The 15,641-nt window shown below is 39.1% G+C and overlaps 1 protein-coding gene across 2 annotated transcripts in view; it reads right to left on the bottom strand.

Annotated features, from left to right (window-relative positions):
- The window catches only part of KIAA1328 (KIAA1328 ortholog), a 175,140-nt gene that overhangs the window by 27,598 nt on the left and 131,901 nt on the right, over positions 1 to 15,641 (bottom strand). For both annotated transcript variants that reach the window (XM_074811712.1, XM_074811713.1), the window contains 2 exons: positions 9,284 to 9,468; positions 2,187 to 2,295 (listed from right to left, as the gene is read on the bottom strand). In XM_074811712.1, the coding sequence (XP_074667813.1) occupies positions 2,187 to 2,295; positions 9,284 to 9,468 (294 nt within the window). The remainder of the gene's footprint in view (positions 1 to 2,186; positions 2,296 to 9,283; positions 9,469 to 15,641) is intronic.

The raw sequence follows: 15,641 nt of genomic DNA, 5'->3' as shown, positions 1-15,641 counted from the left end.
ACAGGCTATCAAGCCAACGCATCTTCTACCTGCCATGCCTGCTTATCCAGCCAGCCCTCCCCTGAAGCTGTGCTAGCACCCTGATGCCTTGCGCTGGCAGGGAGCTTCTGTCACTTTCCAACACCTTCTCCCTGGCAGGCTTTCCATTGCTGCTACTGCCGGGTGCCAGGGTTTGTGCTAGTTAAAGCTGGCACAAACATGAGCTGAATCTAGTCCTATAAATTTAAATAGTCAAAAGTAATTAGGTTTACACGTACTGCCGAATAAATAAATTTGCTCCTAGGCTAGGGTTTTGTGCTGCAAGTTTCAGGTCCGTGCCAACTGTTGTGGTTAAGCTGTTAACGTGCCCCGCCCCCCCCCACCCCCCCACCCCCCCAGATTATAACGAACATGCTGACAAACCCTAACTTTAGTGGCACAAAAGCAGCAATAATTCTTAATATTGATTAATTTAGTTAGTTAAACCTGCAGTCTAAGCTTATAACCATTCAGTGATAAATTGAGACCGACCTGCTGCCCAAGCAGGTTTTTTGATGAAGGATAGGATCAGCTTTAGGTCTCCGCAGAAATACTTGTCCATTTACCATTTTCAATTAGAGAAGGCCATGAGTAAGGGAAAGCACAACATGGCTGCTTAAACTGGTCAATTATACTTATAGCACTGACGGAGAGAAAGAAAGCAAGGAAGTGTGGGACAGAGCACCCCAGAAATACAGGATTTTTAAAAATTTGTCATCAGCTGGTAAAATAAACCTTTAAGGATGACAGCTAATCAGACTCCTTTTACTGATCACTTTATCTGATATGATTTCTAACAGCATATTTCAACAAATATTTTACTCCCCTCTGTGGAAAAGAATGGACCATCAATCCTCTTGAATAAAATTCCTTTTTCTGAGCAGTTGTTGTGTGATGTGAATAATTATATCTACTGCTCAGTGCTTGAATAGAATCTCAACTTATCACTATTAGACAGTATCAAGCAGTATCTTTACACACTCTTCATCTGATATTACCGGCTTGCAAAGGTAACCCTTGCTTCTAAGAGAAATGCTTAGGCAATCTTGTGGTTTCTGTTTGTTTAAACATACAGATACTTGTGGGAAACAGAGTCCAATCTATCTCAGTTCTTAAATCCTCCCAGAATTATCAGCCCTTCCATCAGAAGAAAAAAAAAAATTGTTTCCATAGCAAGTAAGTACAAATTTGTCAATATTGATAGTGGTTTTTCACCTATTATGTATCGCAAGTTCTCTCAGAAGATAGAAATAAACTGCCAGCTGCTGCCAAGAATACAGGGATGCTATCAAGCATACATTTTCCTACTCCACTGGGCCAAGAGAAGATTAAATCTGACTCAAGCCCTCTCGTTCTCCAAGAAACATTTAACTCTTCTTATGCACATTCTTGTCATCCCACTGCACAAAGTCATCTAACTAGTGGTGTAAAATACAGCAAATTCATACTTTAATGTGCATTTACTTTGTTGCTTAACTAAATATTTTTTTATGAGAAAATGTAGGATATGATAAAGAAAAGCAAGGATTGTATGCTGTTTTTCTAGGCACTTACCGCTAGAATTGTAATCCTGCCTAAAGAAGGCAAGTTGTTTTTAGACTCCTAAGTGTAACAACAATGCAGCTTTCTGTTTCTTCATTGGAGCAGAAGTGATAATACTGCCTTTCCAGTGCATTTAGTGCAGATATATAGTATAATCAGGAATTGCTGACTTAATGTGATTTTGTTGCTTGTCATTAAACATAAAATAACTCTGGTACAAAACATTTCAAAAGAAATGCCATTTGATAAAATGAGAGGGGGGGGGGCCACGAATACAGGGGGATTAAAATCTTCAAGTGGATTTAAATCCTAACAGGGGTTAACACCATCCATTCAAATTATTTACAAATGTATTTAATGTGTCAGGACTTGGAACATAAAATACTTTCTGTTCAAAATCTAAGTAAAATTAAAATGTTAGAACTTGGCATATTCCTGCTTTACTTATTCTAACAAGCAATTTAAGGCTTACTATAAATGTCAAAAGGATATAGCAGTTTTTAGTTTATATTATCCAGCTCGTGCTAACATGAAATATCATAGAAATTCAGCCACTTCCCTCCATCTAGGAGAATGCGATGGTTGTGTTTGCAGAATCTTAAACCATAGATTACCTAGCATCGTACCGTGAAGTGTCATGCTGGACTACTGATGTGGCTGTGGTTACAAGCTCTTTGCTGTTGCCTATCAGCACAGGAGATGTAGCTGCATCCTTTCTAGGTCCTGAAGTTGTCCCTGTGGAATGAAGTGAAGACAAGACAGACATCAGAGGCTAGTAAGTTTTGGATAGATGCTTTGTGATTCTGCATTATTACAGAACACTGGGACTACAAGTTGCAGCATTTCTGGAGTGCCATCTATACAGTGAAATGGCAATCAAAGAACTCATCAGTTGATGGTACTGTGCATAGCATGCATTTCAGGATCATGCAGCATCAAGTCTGTAGAATAAGTCACACTCTACAGCCTCCATCTTACTGCCCAAAGTTTGACAGACTCACACTGCTATAATTTCTTATAGTGGTCCACAGGATTCAGCTTGTTCCACAGATGCAGTTCTCATGACATACTACAAGATGTCAGTTTTCCAAGTGTAAATATCACTATAATGGTATTTTGCTTTCAATAAAATAGAACTGTTAGTCCATTCTTTCTCCGCCCACCCCCCCACCCCCCCCCCCCTTCCAATAACTTTTTAATTACAAAATAATCTAGGTTGAAAGGTGAAGTGAGGAGGTCAGGTAGTACAATCCTCCATTCAAAGCAGGGCCAACAAAATCAGTTTTAAGGCACTTGTGCAGTTAGGTTTTGAACATCTCCACTGATAGTGAACCAATCTCTTTGGGCAACTTCTCTGGTTCCAGTCTTTGACCACCCTCACAGTGAAAAATGTCTTCTGTATAGCTAATCAGAATTTCCCGAGTTGTAACTTTTTTCTGTTGTCTCTTGTTCTGTTGCTGATGTCTTCCACCAACAGTCTCATTCCCTCTTCTCTACACCCTCTCCTTAGGTAGCTGAAGAGAGCAGGAAGATCTGTGGTGAATCATCTCTTCTTCTTAAGGCTGAACACACCCAGCTTTCTCAGCCTCTCCCAGTAGGTCATACGTGCCAGCCCCCTGACTGTCCTGGTTGCCTCTGTTGGACTTCCTACAGTTTGCCAATGTTCCCCTTGCACTGTCGAGCCCCAGCCTCTACAGACACAGTCTCACTAGAGGTGATCAGAGGAGAAGTGTCACTTCATCAACTTGAAGACTACAATTTTGCTATTATGGCCCTGTCTGATGTTTGGATACTCCACCACAGAGGCTGACTTGTGTTCAATTTGTTGTTCAGCAGGACACCCAGTTCTTTTCTAGCAAAACTGCTTTCTAGGTTGTCAGCACCCAGTTAGTCGTGTTACATGAGATCGGTCCAATCCAGGTGGAGGAGCTGGCATTTCCTTTTGTTGAATCTAAACAGGTTTCTATCAAACCATTTCCCCAGCCTGTTAAGGTCCTTGCATACTGGGCCCTTCCCTCCGGTGGGTGTAGTATGCAAACTTGCTAAAGGTGCATCCTGTCCTGCTGTCCTGGTTGCTAATGTTAAGCATTAACCACTAGCAACTGGCTGTCAGCTGGACTGATGACAACCCTTTGAGGCTGGCAGCCCAGCTAATTTTCCACTCATCTTCCACCTTTCACCCACCCAACTGAGAACTGGGTTTTACAGACAGGATTTAGTTAGACAACTTGCATACAGGTAGTCAGAGGTAAGTGGAATAGACAAATTAGGAGTAGTCTGGTCCACTACACAAAACCCTGTGGGTTTGGGCTTTTTTAGACTAATTAACTCTGTCCAACCAACATCACTTAACTAAAACAGTAAGTATAGGAAAAACTACAAGTCTCAGCAAAAATTAAAGTCAAATCAGTGTTTAGCTCTTTAACTAATTCTGTCATGCCTAAATATTTCTCAGATCTGTGAACAGCAACATTATCTACTATCCACACTGAAACATGAAGCAACAACAAGGTTGTAATTTCAGGTTCAGTGCAAAATTCAGATGTTCAAGGGGTTGAAATTATTTAAAATACTGCATTGATTTTAGTTGTATACAAATATACACAACATAGTAAAACCCCATGTTTTAAGGTGTATTCCAGGGAGGCTAACAAATAAATGTGTTCTTATCGTCCTGCTACAATGCAATGTGCTTCAGTACCATGCAGTGAAAAAACCTCGCCCACCAAAGAGTTAATTATCAGTGAAGTAACTCTTAGAAATATCATGGGGATATACATTGATTGTGTGTCCCTGGTGACTTGATAGTGTGCCAATCCATGATGAGAAGAGTGGGTATGCATATAAAGACTGGAATCCTCTTGCTTAAACTTCTGGTTTTATGATCGAATAAAAGATTTTTAGAAATCATTTCACATGACAGTGGAATGAGGCAGCTGGATTTTAAGAAACTAATACTGAAGTAATAAAAACCTGGTGAGCGTGGGGAATATATTCAATTCCTAATATAAGAAAAGGCAGGCACACGGTCAACATACTACATTCATAGCAAAGTAGATGTATTTCTCCGAAAAATAAAATATATGGACTCGGAAGTGGCCAATACAGCCTCAAGGGGACTGTTCAAAGACACAAGTTTGAAAATATTACCAGGGCTAGAAATGGAAAACAAGAAAAGGAACTAAGTAGGAATAAACCGAGGCTGTTAGACTGCACAGACATAAAACAGGGGTAGCAAGAAATCACGAATAAGTGCATATTTGAACAAAAAAAAATATTTAAAAATACATCTTGAAAAAGGCATGCAAGTCAATTGAGAGAAAAGAAACACCAAAGAGGAAGCAGGTCTATGAACATATGAAGAAGATTAAATCAATAATGATCCTAAAATGGTCAAGCCAGTAATAATTTTAAAATACACTATAAGAAAAAACAAAGAAAAGGAATATTGGCAAGCAGGAGATAATGAAGACCATGTTGATGTATATTACCTGCCTATATAAAGCTGATGAAAAGAAATTATCAGGGGGGGAAAAAAAAAGATACAAATACTTTAGTCTGAAGGATATATATTTCAGGGCTAAAGGGAATTAGTTAATGAATTTATGAAGTGACTGGTAATTATTTATGAAAAGTCATAGAGAACTGGGGTGATACAAATGACAGCAAATTAATTAGATTTGCAGGTGTTGGAAGACAGTATGAGACTGGAGACCTTGCAGATGATCTAGAGAAGCAAGAAACATGGAAAAAGAATAGACACGTTCACCCTTGAAAAAAAAAAAAAAGCGCTCATATATGGTGTGATAATCTAAATCCTGACACCAATGGAGAGAACCTGGAGTAGCAAAATAGCAAAAACCAAACAAGACGTAAGCTTGCAAGGCAAGCTACACCAAAGCAATTACAGATGTATTCTAAATGGTAATGTTAAGAATACTATTTTCAATTTGGTTAACTTGGTATAAAGAATGATTTAAAGTAGATTAAAGACTCATTTGAGAAAATTCAAATAGCAGTATATTTCTGCTTGAGAAACAGACAAGTAAAACATGAAGAAAGTGGGGAAATACAGCAGTCTACATCTTGAAAGTGTAAACACTAAGAATGAAGAAATACAGTTGAGGCTGGTTCAAGCAGTAATAGGATGAAAGTAAGCAAAGGGAAATCTAGGTTGACAATCATGAAAGAAATCTTTATGAATTGAATACTACTAATATTCATAATACTTAACATTTATATACTACTTCACATCTTCAAAGTGCTTCACTAATACTAACTAATTGCTCTATTCAATTGTAGGGAAGAGTCTTCCCTCAAGGGAAGAAGTTCCAGATCCTGAATCCCTAAGAAGCCACATTAGAAAACCTACCAAAAAACAAACACTATACAGAAAAATCAGCCCCTGGAAAAGTACAGATTCTGTGAGCTAAAATATTTTTCCTTCTCTGGCTTTTTCTTTTACTTATAGAAAGGAAAGCTATACATGCTATACAACATCATGCAGATGCTATGTCCCCCAAAGAGATACAAAGGGAAAAATTGTTCTTTCTTTGTTTCAATGCAGAGATATTTCAGGAAGGGTGTGAAGAGGAAGACTTTAAACAGAGATGTAGAGAAGTGGCCATAAAGCAGCAGAATGCAATGGATAGAATCTAGTTTAGTTTCCCAGTCCAAAAGCAAAATTTTCCAGGGCAGAAAGGAAGAGAAACACACATTTCTGTACTCCAGTGCTTTTTAACTAGACAAGTTGTTAGATTTTAGTGCAAATTGACATAGCTGCTGGTGACACCAATAAAAACAATTTACTGCTGAAAATATCTAAAACTTGAGGATTAGTTCATCTGCTTAAAGTTTTGCTGGTAAAACCAAAAAAGTTTGGCTACAAGACACAAACACCTGTTAAAGCACAGGAATAAAAATCCAGGAGCAAACAGAGATAAGAGACAAAAAACAACAGTGAAAGAATAAAAGCTGATTTCCCAAGATGATCCAGTAAGCTTCCACCCTGAAAAGAGAGCAGAAGTTCCCCTTTCACTCCACAAGGTGATGGAACCAGCTTAACAATGTTCTTCTCCCCATTACTAATCATCTATAGGGAGAAATGAAACCTTTCCAAACTCACTTCATTCGCAGTAAGTGAGCAGTCCTGCAGGCAGTAAAGCCTTGCACCGTTCCAACATGGGAATATTTTCCTGATTAATCATTTTATCTTGTCAAAAAAAAAAAAAAAAAACCCACAAAAAAAGAAATCTAAGAGAACAAAGGTAGTCGAACAAGACAACACCAAAATCTGGTACAACAGCCTGTGTTGCTGTGGAGGGACACTATCATGAGTTGCACCGTCCCCCAGATACCTCCACCGTTCCCAGTGGTACAGGGAGATTATATAGTGAACCCAAAGGCCCACATCAGCACTGGCACTGCACTAAGGTGTGCTTGGAGACACTCTGCATCCTGAAGAGTATGCAATTTAAATAGACAAGACAGATCAAGGCATGAGAAAAACAAACCTCTGTAGCAATAGGTTAATATCTGACTGTCAAAAAGTTTTCAGTGGACATGTTTCTGTATTCAGTATCAAGCACTGCTGTCTTCTGACCAAAAGGCCACCTTAAGGTATGTGGCTAAATAACATCAAGTTTCATGCCTCAAGATGTCAGCTTGTTGACTTCATTCCTCTTTCCCACATCTCATGGCTTAGCTAGAGCTCAAGTAAACACACCACAGTAGAGGGATCACTCCACACTGACATAACAGGTACTGAACACTGTCCAAGACAGACCCCCAGGCTTGCTGGCTCAGCACTCTGACGCAGTAAGGCAAATACGACATTTTTATAAATTTCACCACAGAAAACAATGCTAGCATCCCTCATTTTATTTTTGAGAGATGCTACATAATTGCGTCCTAATAAAATCATACATTCTGAAGCAGCAATCCCAGGTCAGCAACAGATGGAAAGATCCAGCAGAAGCAAGGACAGAGGCAGCTAAGCCCAGAGCTAACTAGAATTAAGAAACTTGACATTGTGCCCTGGTGATCCCCAAAGATGGAAAAAACACTTTATGTGTATATGCTTGTTAAAGGAGACCAAACATATAACAGAGGGAAGCCAATTAAAAAGGTACTAAATACAGATGACTTCAACTTCAGTGATTAGCACTAGGTAATTTGCCTCGTGATAAACAAGCCATTCAAATCAGTAATAGAACTGAGGTTCTTCCACAGCTTGAAAGCATTTCTCTGAACTTTATCTGGTATTACAGCAAGTGCTAATGTTTAAGTTAAATTTTGCCATGCAGCTGTACATCTTCAAAGCTAGCAATCCCAGTAAGTGTTTGCGAAAGATACCCACCATCTTCAGACATTACGATCACTAAATCAGCATAGGTGCAGCTCAGCTGCTATGTGCAATAGCCAGATGCAGCTTGTAACTTCTACTAAGTAGTATACAAAATGAAATGAATGAATGAAGAAGAGGCCAGGTTGGATTTTTTTTTCCCCAAATCTATGGAAAATAAATTACTTTTTGGGGACTATACCTATCCAAGGAACAAAACCCATCATCCAACTGAAAAATCTCAATTTCATCACTACAGTATTGAGAAGGAGGGGGGGTAGAAGGAAGAGGAAAAGAGAAGAAAAAAAATAATGATAGCTGGAAAAAACATAAAAGAAAACCATCAGTGAAAATTGCCCCTGAAACTTTGCAGAATTGTAACGGCTTTCTCTTGCTTAAATTGATTGGTGTAGCAATGTTATAAAATGACTATTAGGATTCATTGTGCACAACAGAAAGTGTGAAATGTCAGCAGACTATACAGCAAAAGTAATGGGTCCTGAACCCCTGTTAGTCAAAAATGATTTTGTTTCAAATTAGAAATTGATTTTTTTGGACACAAGCCCTTTACAGGCTTCCAACTTTTGTAGCTGTGCCTTGGAAGAGATTAACCTCAGCCACTGTTTGGGTCCAGGCTGATGATACCCTTTTGAAAGTTTCTTCACAGGGACTGCTTTTTAATGTTGGTACGGTCTTAACCAATAACACAAGTTATTTGTTCCTTTGAGAACTGCACCACATTTCTTCTCATTTTGCCATTTTCTTTATTTTTATGCTGACATATACGGCAAACGGGCTGACAAGTTAAAATAAAAAAAAAAGCTAGCTCATAATTGAACCAAGGATTATATTCAAGGCTTGGCAGTGAAACATCCAAGCTGCTTTTGTTCCCAACCCTTTCTATTCCTAAGAAAGACTGCTTCTCTGCTCCTTAAGTGGAGGTACTAAGCTAAGAGCAGGACAGATTCTAGCTGTACAGACATCCCTGTGTGGCAAATACTGGGTTGTGGTGGTGGAGCCATTACTTGGGGAGGAAAAGAATGTGAAGATGATTACCTTTCAAGAGCAAGCCCCACTGTACTTATTCTCTCTGCTTGCTGGGAAAGGAAAAAGAATTGTTGAAGCAGCTTTTTGAAATTAAAGGGCTATTTTTTTCCTTCCATCAGGAACACCAACCAAGAAGATCACTTGTTATTTACAAGGTTTTCTATGCTTTTTATTATTTTAAACATAGCTACCTTTTCTTGGGTTGTTTTAAGCAACTTGCAATCCTCTTTCTCTAATTGTGCATTTTACTGATGTGCTCTTGAACGCATATATACAATTTCTAAATGCCATTAGCACACTCATGGCCCTACAATACAGTATGCTTCCCCTTACCTTTCCTTGACTTGGTGCCTTCCCTCTTGGTTTGCATCAGAAGAGTTCGCCCATCTTCCACATTTGGACCAAAACCAACCATTTTCTTCCCCGAACTGCCCCCACCACTGTTCTGCGGTGTTCTGGAGGTTTTGCTCACTGGAGGTGTCCTCGGAAAATAATCTTCACATTTCAACACTGGCACACTGGGAGAAAAGAAAGATCACACTATCACATGATGCATTCAGCCCTTTTAACACTGCACCCAGCCCTCTCCTCTACTTTCACTCTCCCAAATCATAACTGTCATGCTGCTGGTTGAGCTCTTGTTGAATCCTTTTACAATGTCTGAAAGCAGGATGCCTTAGGATCAAAGAGTTACCAACCTACTTTATCAGGAGTCTTTAGTTAGCAGCAGCTGGCAGCACTCTGACAATTACGTTTGGAGTTTTGTGGCATTTGGCACATTCCCTAAAGCATCAGGTCTTGGATTTCCTGAGTGGTTAGGATAGGACAACTGGGATGAAGATACAGAAAGTACTTTGTCCAGCGCAGTGTAGCAAGGTTGGAGGAAAGAGTAATTTAAAAAATGCTGACTTTGCTGGGATAAAGGGGAAACAAAGATTATGTGAAGAGATAACTGGAGCCATGGTTTGCAAAAGGGAAGCAGATCATAGAATCGTTTAGGTTAGAAAGGACCTTTAAAATCATTGTGTCCAACCTTTAACCTAACACAGCTAGGTCCACCACTAAATGATGTCTCTAAGCACCACATCTACACTTCTTTCAAATACCTCCAGGGATGGTGATACATGGATTCAAGAAGAAAGGGACTGAGAGGAGATGAGACAACAAGAGGTGAGATGAATGAAAGGAGAATGTATGAGCAAGCTGGTGGGAGCGTATCTCGTGCAACAGGTGCAGCAGTTTGAGTAGAGAAAGAAAAGAGAAAGCTAACCAGAACCATTATGGTTCAAGATGAACTTTGGCACAAGATTGTAAACACTACACAGGTAGAGCCAGGAGGCAAATTTGGTGATGTGGAGCAAGCATGACTTCAGTCTCTGCAGACACAGGCAATCACAAAACATTTTGGGAAGACAGAAAGCCATGGAGACCCATCTTTCTCTCAGTAAAGACAACCTACTGCTTTCAAATTCTATTCTCTGGGAAACAACAACTTTAAATGAGGATTCCCAACATGCATATGTCATTAGCCCTGTCACTGTTATAAAAAGCAACTAAAAACAAACAAACAAAAAAAAAATCTTTGGATTATCCACATGAAGGAATACAATCCATCCCAAGATTATAATTATCTATTTGCAATCATGGGAGTGATATACAGCTTTCCTAAGTTATCTGAAGACTGAACAAATCTTTCTCCTATTTAAGCACCGATTTTACATGGGCGACCCAAAGACTGCCAATGAATTTGTATTATTTGGGATACAGTTTTTTGGAGGTTGATTCACAAGAATCTTTTACCTGAAAGCTTACGCTACTGAAGTTACTGTACATCTGAGGAAAAATCAGATATCTGATGTTCCCATCAGAAAATAATAGCTAAATTAAAAGTTTCAAATCAATGTGCTGTATAAGCCATTGTTTAATAGGGCCCACTGTGCCTGTTGGACAATTAGTATTACTCCTGTATTATTAATGCAGAACATTATATAATGGCTTATGACCTGTAATAACTGACTGAAGTGTTGGATAAAACTTCTCTGAATAACCTCCGTTTACTTTAGGGCTTCAAACTGTGTGGCCGCTAATAATACTGCAGTGTTATTAAAATTTATGGTGGACTAAATTAGTATCTTATTTGAATGATGTGAAACTATTAACCTACTAACTCCTGCAACCCAGAGTACAGGAAGAGATGGGTTTGGACCCTAGTTACTGTTTAAAGAGGCTTAAAGGTGTAATACTTGACCACATTTCTCTGATAATACAGGACTTGATAATCCATTTGCCCGTATTTGGATGATTAACAGCATTTAAAAACACTGAGGTTGTCATTATTTGGATGCTTTCTGAGTTTTTAAAGTACATTTAATTACAACCTACAGATCTTCTGTGAAGACAATGACCTTTGGCTTGTAGATGAAGAGGTGATTACTCGAATGGTTCACTGCAATACCTTTTACATGGTGCAGTTACCTCTAGAATACTGAGTTCTGGTTTAAATAAAGCTATGGCAGAGGCAAGTCAAACAGAAACAGACACCAAGAAGTTAAAGAAGCTAATTTATGAAGAAATAAGAAAAGCAAGTGTATTTGCATTTATAGCTCACTAAACAAGTAATTAGTGCCTGGTTCTTTAGTCTTTAATAGAAGAAAGCTCACAGTAAAGTTTTGCTCAAGGATAGGAAGTCAAATCTTAAAATGACAAACACTTAATCTGAGAGGTGTGCAGACTGAGGAGGGAAAGGGATCATGCAGAGAGATACAAAAATTTAATACCAACCAAAATCAAACACAGAAAACATAAGGAAAAAAAAAACCACCTTATTTCAGAAGATAGTTACTTATTAACCTGTAGAATAATTAGTTAAATGAATGACGTAACTACTACAACCTGGAAAATTTAAAACTAATGTATGGTCCAAGGGGATCGGTCATGTACAGCTAGAGAGAGATTAAGCGACAAAACAGGTCCTTCTCTACTTTCAAATCCAACAATCCATCATATCACTCAAATGCAGCACGGTTAGTGGGACTTCCTACAGGGCACCACGATATCCGATGAATTTTCATGCTACTCCCTGAAACTACACAACAGAGAAGACTGTCTAAATAAAGACCTTATTAACCTACCTAACCTACATACTAAAGGCAGGAGTTGTAGAGTAGCATCACCAGAAAAGAAGCGAGTCTCAGCACTGTGGCCTCCTTATGAATATCAAAGTACATCACCAACAAAGGAAAACACACCTTGAACATTTTTTTACATTTTGTCTGCACTTCATATCGCGATATCCCTGCTGAGCGTGAATGGCAAATTTTAAATGTCATTCAGGAACCACTGAATACTCCTAGTATTTGCATTCCTTAAAAAGTAGAAAAACATTAACCTTTTGTTTTATTGAATTAAAATGCCATGGAAATGCTGATGTAGTCTTCAGAGACTGAAATACTTTTACAAAGAAGAATAGCTGTCATTTATTAGACACAAAGAACAATTACTTGATAGGATGCTTTCTGACAAAAAGCAGATTGGTATTCTCATCATAGAAAAGGCATTGTAAAAAAACCCAGCACAGACCTCTGAGACTTGAATAATTTAAAGCTGCATTTGGTGCAATTTGAATTTTTCTTTAGGGAGGCAAAGTTAAATACCTTTAATTTGTTCTAATTATTTCAAATTTGCAAGTTAATTATGGCTGATCATTAAATAACAAAAAGGACTATCGTCTCCATAGAGTTTTACCTCCTACCCTCTGCATTACTTAAGCTAGATTTTAGTATGCATGAATTAACTTTCTAAATAATCACACGGTTTGACTAAATGGCTCAGTAAAATGAGCTCTGATCCTCAGAATAAGCATTAATGGACATTAGAAAGGCTATTGGGACCCATGTTACTTACATTATAAGTATTTTTAATGGGGTCTTATTTACTAATCTTTATGTACTGTTCAAGTTAGGGCACCATATAGATACATTATTCTGCTTTAATAGAGAAAAGTCAGTTCTTCAAGATACTAAAACAAATGTCCATTTAGAGCCAACTAAATTCATTTTTAAATTAATGCAGGAAAACTGTGATAGAATTTAACTTGTTTTAGCTGCTCATCCTGATGAAGCAATCCAACATAATGGTAGCCCTGGCCTGCAAATGAAGTTTTACAGAACTATTGAATCACTAAACAACTCAAGCAGCTAAGACTTAGACATTTACTATCAGCATGTGTACGCCCACAAGGTTTCATCTCCTCCCTGCTCCATACCTAGCACACATCTGACTGGTTCCCAGCCATCGATCCTGAAATTGGACACTCACCTTTCAGTGAACTCCAATCTTCCCATGCATTTTTCAATGCAGATCAGTGGCATCCAGAGAACACGACATTATAACTAGTCAGAAACCCAAAACGTGAGGCAATTCAGGCCTCCAGTATACATGTTCAACAGATGGCTGCCTTAATGGTACCCTACTGCACCCTGTTGAGGAAAGGGCTTGCAAGTTTAACCATTATCAAACTAAGACTGCTGTGGTAGGTCAGCTCCAAAAGCAAACATGCTGGAATGTTATTTTCCTGTTCCGCAATTTCTGTTTTAAAAATAAAATAATTAACAGTTCATGTGCGCAATCTGCTGCAATTATATCAGGCCAAGAATGCATAACACTTAATGATGCAAAACTAGTGATAATTAGACAACCCAAGCAATACGTTTTTGTAGCTGGAACCTGTATTGCCATTTCAGATGCAGTTTGGCAAAAGGCTGAAAATTTCTTCCCCACCACCACTTTGGCTGGTGGAGCTTTCAGCCAGATCAGCTTCCAGAGTCAGCTTGGTATAAAGCAGCAGTATCACAAGTGCTGGGACAAAGAGAAGGTGTTAATATCCCATGAGATCTTCTCTTCAGCAGGGGTCTAAATTTACATCAGTTTAAATTATCAAATCACACTTTTGAAAACCACTAGTTCCAAAGTGGGACTGTTTGGGAAGTTGGTTGTCCGCATGGCAAACAAAAAAAATATTTGCAGGAAGAAAAGAAGGACTGCAGACTCTGGATGAGTGGATCTATGAAGCAACAACAGCGGTCTCCTGAACAACCACAACTTTTTTAGTCCTATCAAGTGTACTGTGTTATTCTTTGTAAGCCCCTACTTCCAGAACTACCAAGTGTCTCAGATATTTTTTCCAACAATGTGTCAGGTAGGGTGGTGTGATTACCCTAATCCACAAGGCAAAGAAGATAAGAAACTGATACAGTAAAGAAGCTGGGCCCCTGGACCCAGCAGAGGTGGGAGAGAACTGGAACTGACTCCTAAACACTCAACTCACTGAGAAAAGGAGACACCTGAAATTAGTGCATACACCATGTGTGTCTGCTTAGACCTAATCATGAGGAAAACCCTGACAACAGAGGGGGAGCTTATGGCCCTCCTTAGCAAACCTCTATCTGCAACCCGGCGTCCTCTTTTGAGGGGACACAGTCTGTCCCTTCTTTCCAGCAGAGCTGGGGAGAAACACATCAAGATGCAGAAGCCAGCAGAGACAGCACATGGGAAATAGAAGGCAGATTGGTCCACTCACTACTGCTTTGTGTAGGGTGTGCAAATCTACAGGATGGCCAAGTAGAGCTGGAAGAAAGGTAAGAGCATTGCAGGTGAGGAGGAGAAGCACAGCACGAATTTCAAGTAAATCTCTCATCCCTGAACACCACCACCTTTCCATTCTCCCCACAAAACCAATCTGCTCATGTCAGCAGATCAACAACCTTAAAAAAATACCATTAAAAATATAATGCTTATCATATTGAAACAGAGTGCCTGAAAAAAATCTAAGCTTAACATTTTTCCCCTCCTTTAAAAAGCAGGAAAAGTATCATATTCTAATACAGACCTTGAACGCCATATTCAAGCCTAGAGTGAGATTTTGTTGCCCAATTATGAAACCTGGCATTTTGACACTTATGTTAGATGCATCGGAATGTTAATGACACTTCTGGGATCCAGTGTATGTTAGTAAGAAACAGCTGCTTTCCTTTCTAAAGAGCATGTTCATTTATAGCTTTGAGATCACAGAATCACAGAATAATGGTTTGGGCTGGAAGGGATCTTTAAAGGTCATCTAATCCAACTCCCCAGCAATGCGCAGGGACATCTTCAACTACATCAGGTTGTTCAGAGCCCCGTCCAACCTGATTGTGAATGTTTCCAGGGATAGGGCATCTACCACCTCTCTGGGCAACTTGTGCCAGTGTTTCACCACCCTCACGGTAAAAAATGTCTTCCTTGTATCTAGTCTGAATCTAGCCTTTTTTAGTTTAAAACTATTACCCCTTGACCTATCACTACATATCCTATTAAAAAGTTTGTCCCCATCTTTCTTATAAGCCCCCTTTACATATTGAAATGCTGCAGAAAGGTGTGCCTGAGCCTTCTCCAGGCTGAACATCCCCAACTCTCTCAGCCTTTCCATATAGGAGAGGCATTCCATCCCTCTGATCATGTTTGTGGCTCTGCTCTGGACCCGCTCCAACAGGTCCATGATCTTCAGGCCCAAGTCCATCTCCTTTTTCACACATTTTTCTAGGAAAAAGGCAGGAGGGCAGGGACAGGTAGGGGAACACCTCAGAAGCCAGCAAGAGTTCTGAAACGGAAATATAAGTATTATCAAATCTGCTTGTAACAAAAAGATTTTTTG

Source organism: Strix aluco, chromosome Z (genome assembly GCF_031877795.1).
Source record: "Strix aluco isolate bStrAlu1 chromosome Z, bStrAlu1.hap1, whole genome shotgun sequence".
NCBI lineage: Eukaryota > Metazoa > Chordata > Aves > Strigiformes > Strigidae > Strix > Strix aluco.
The sequence above is the reverse complement of the archived record's forward strand: the minus strand, read 5'-3'. Positions and strand labels throughout refer to the sequence as shown.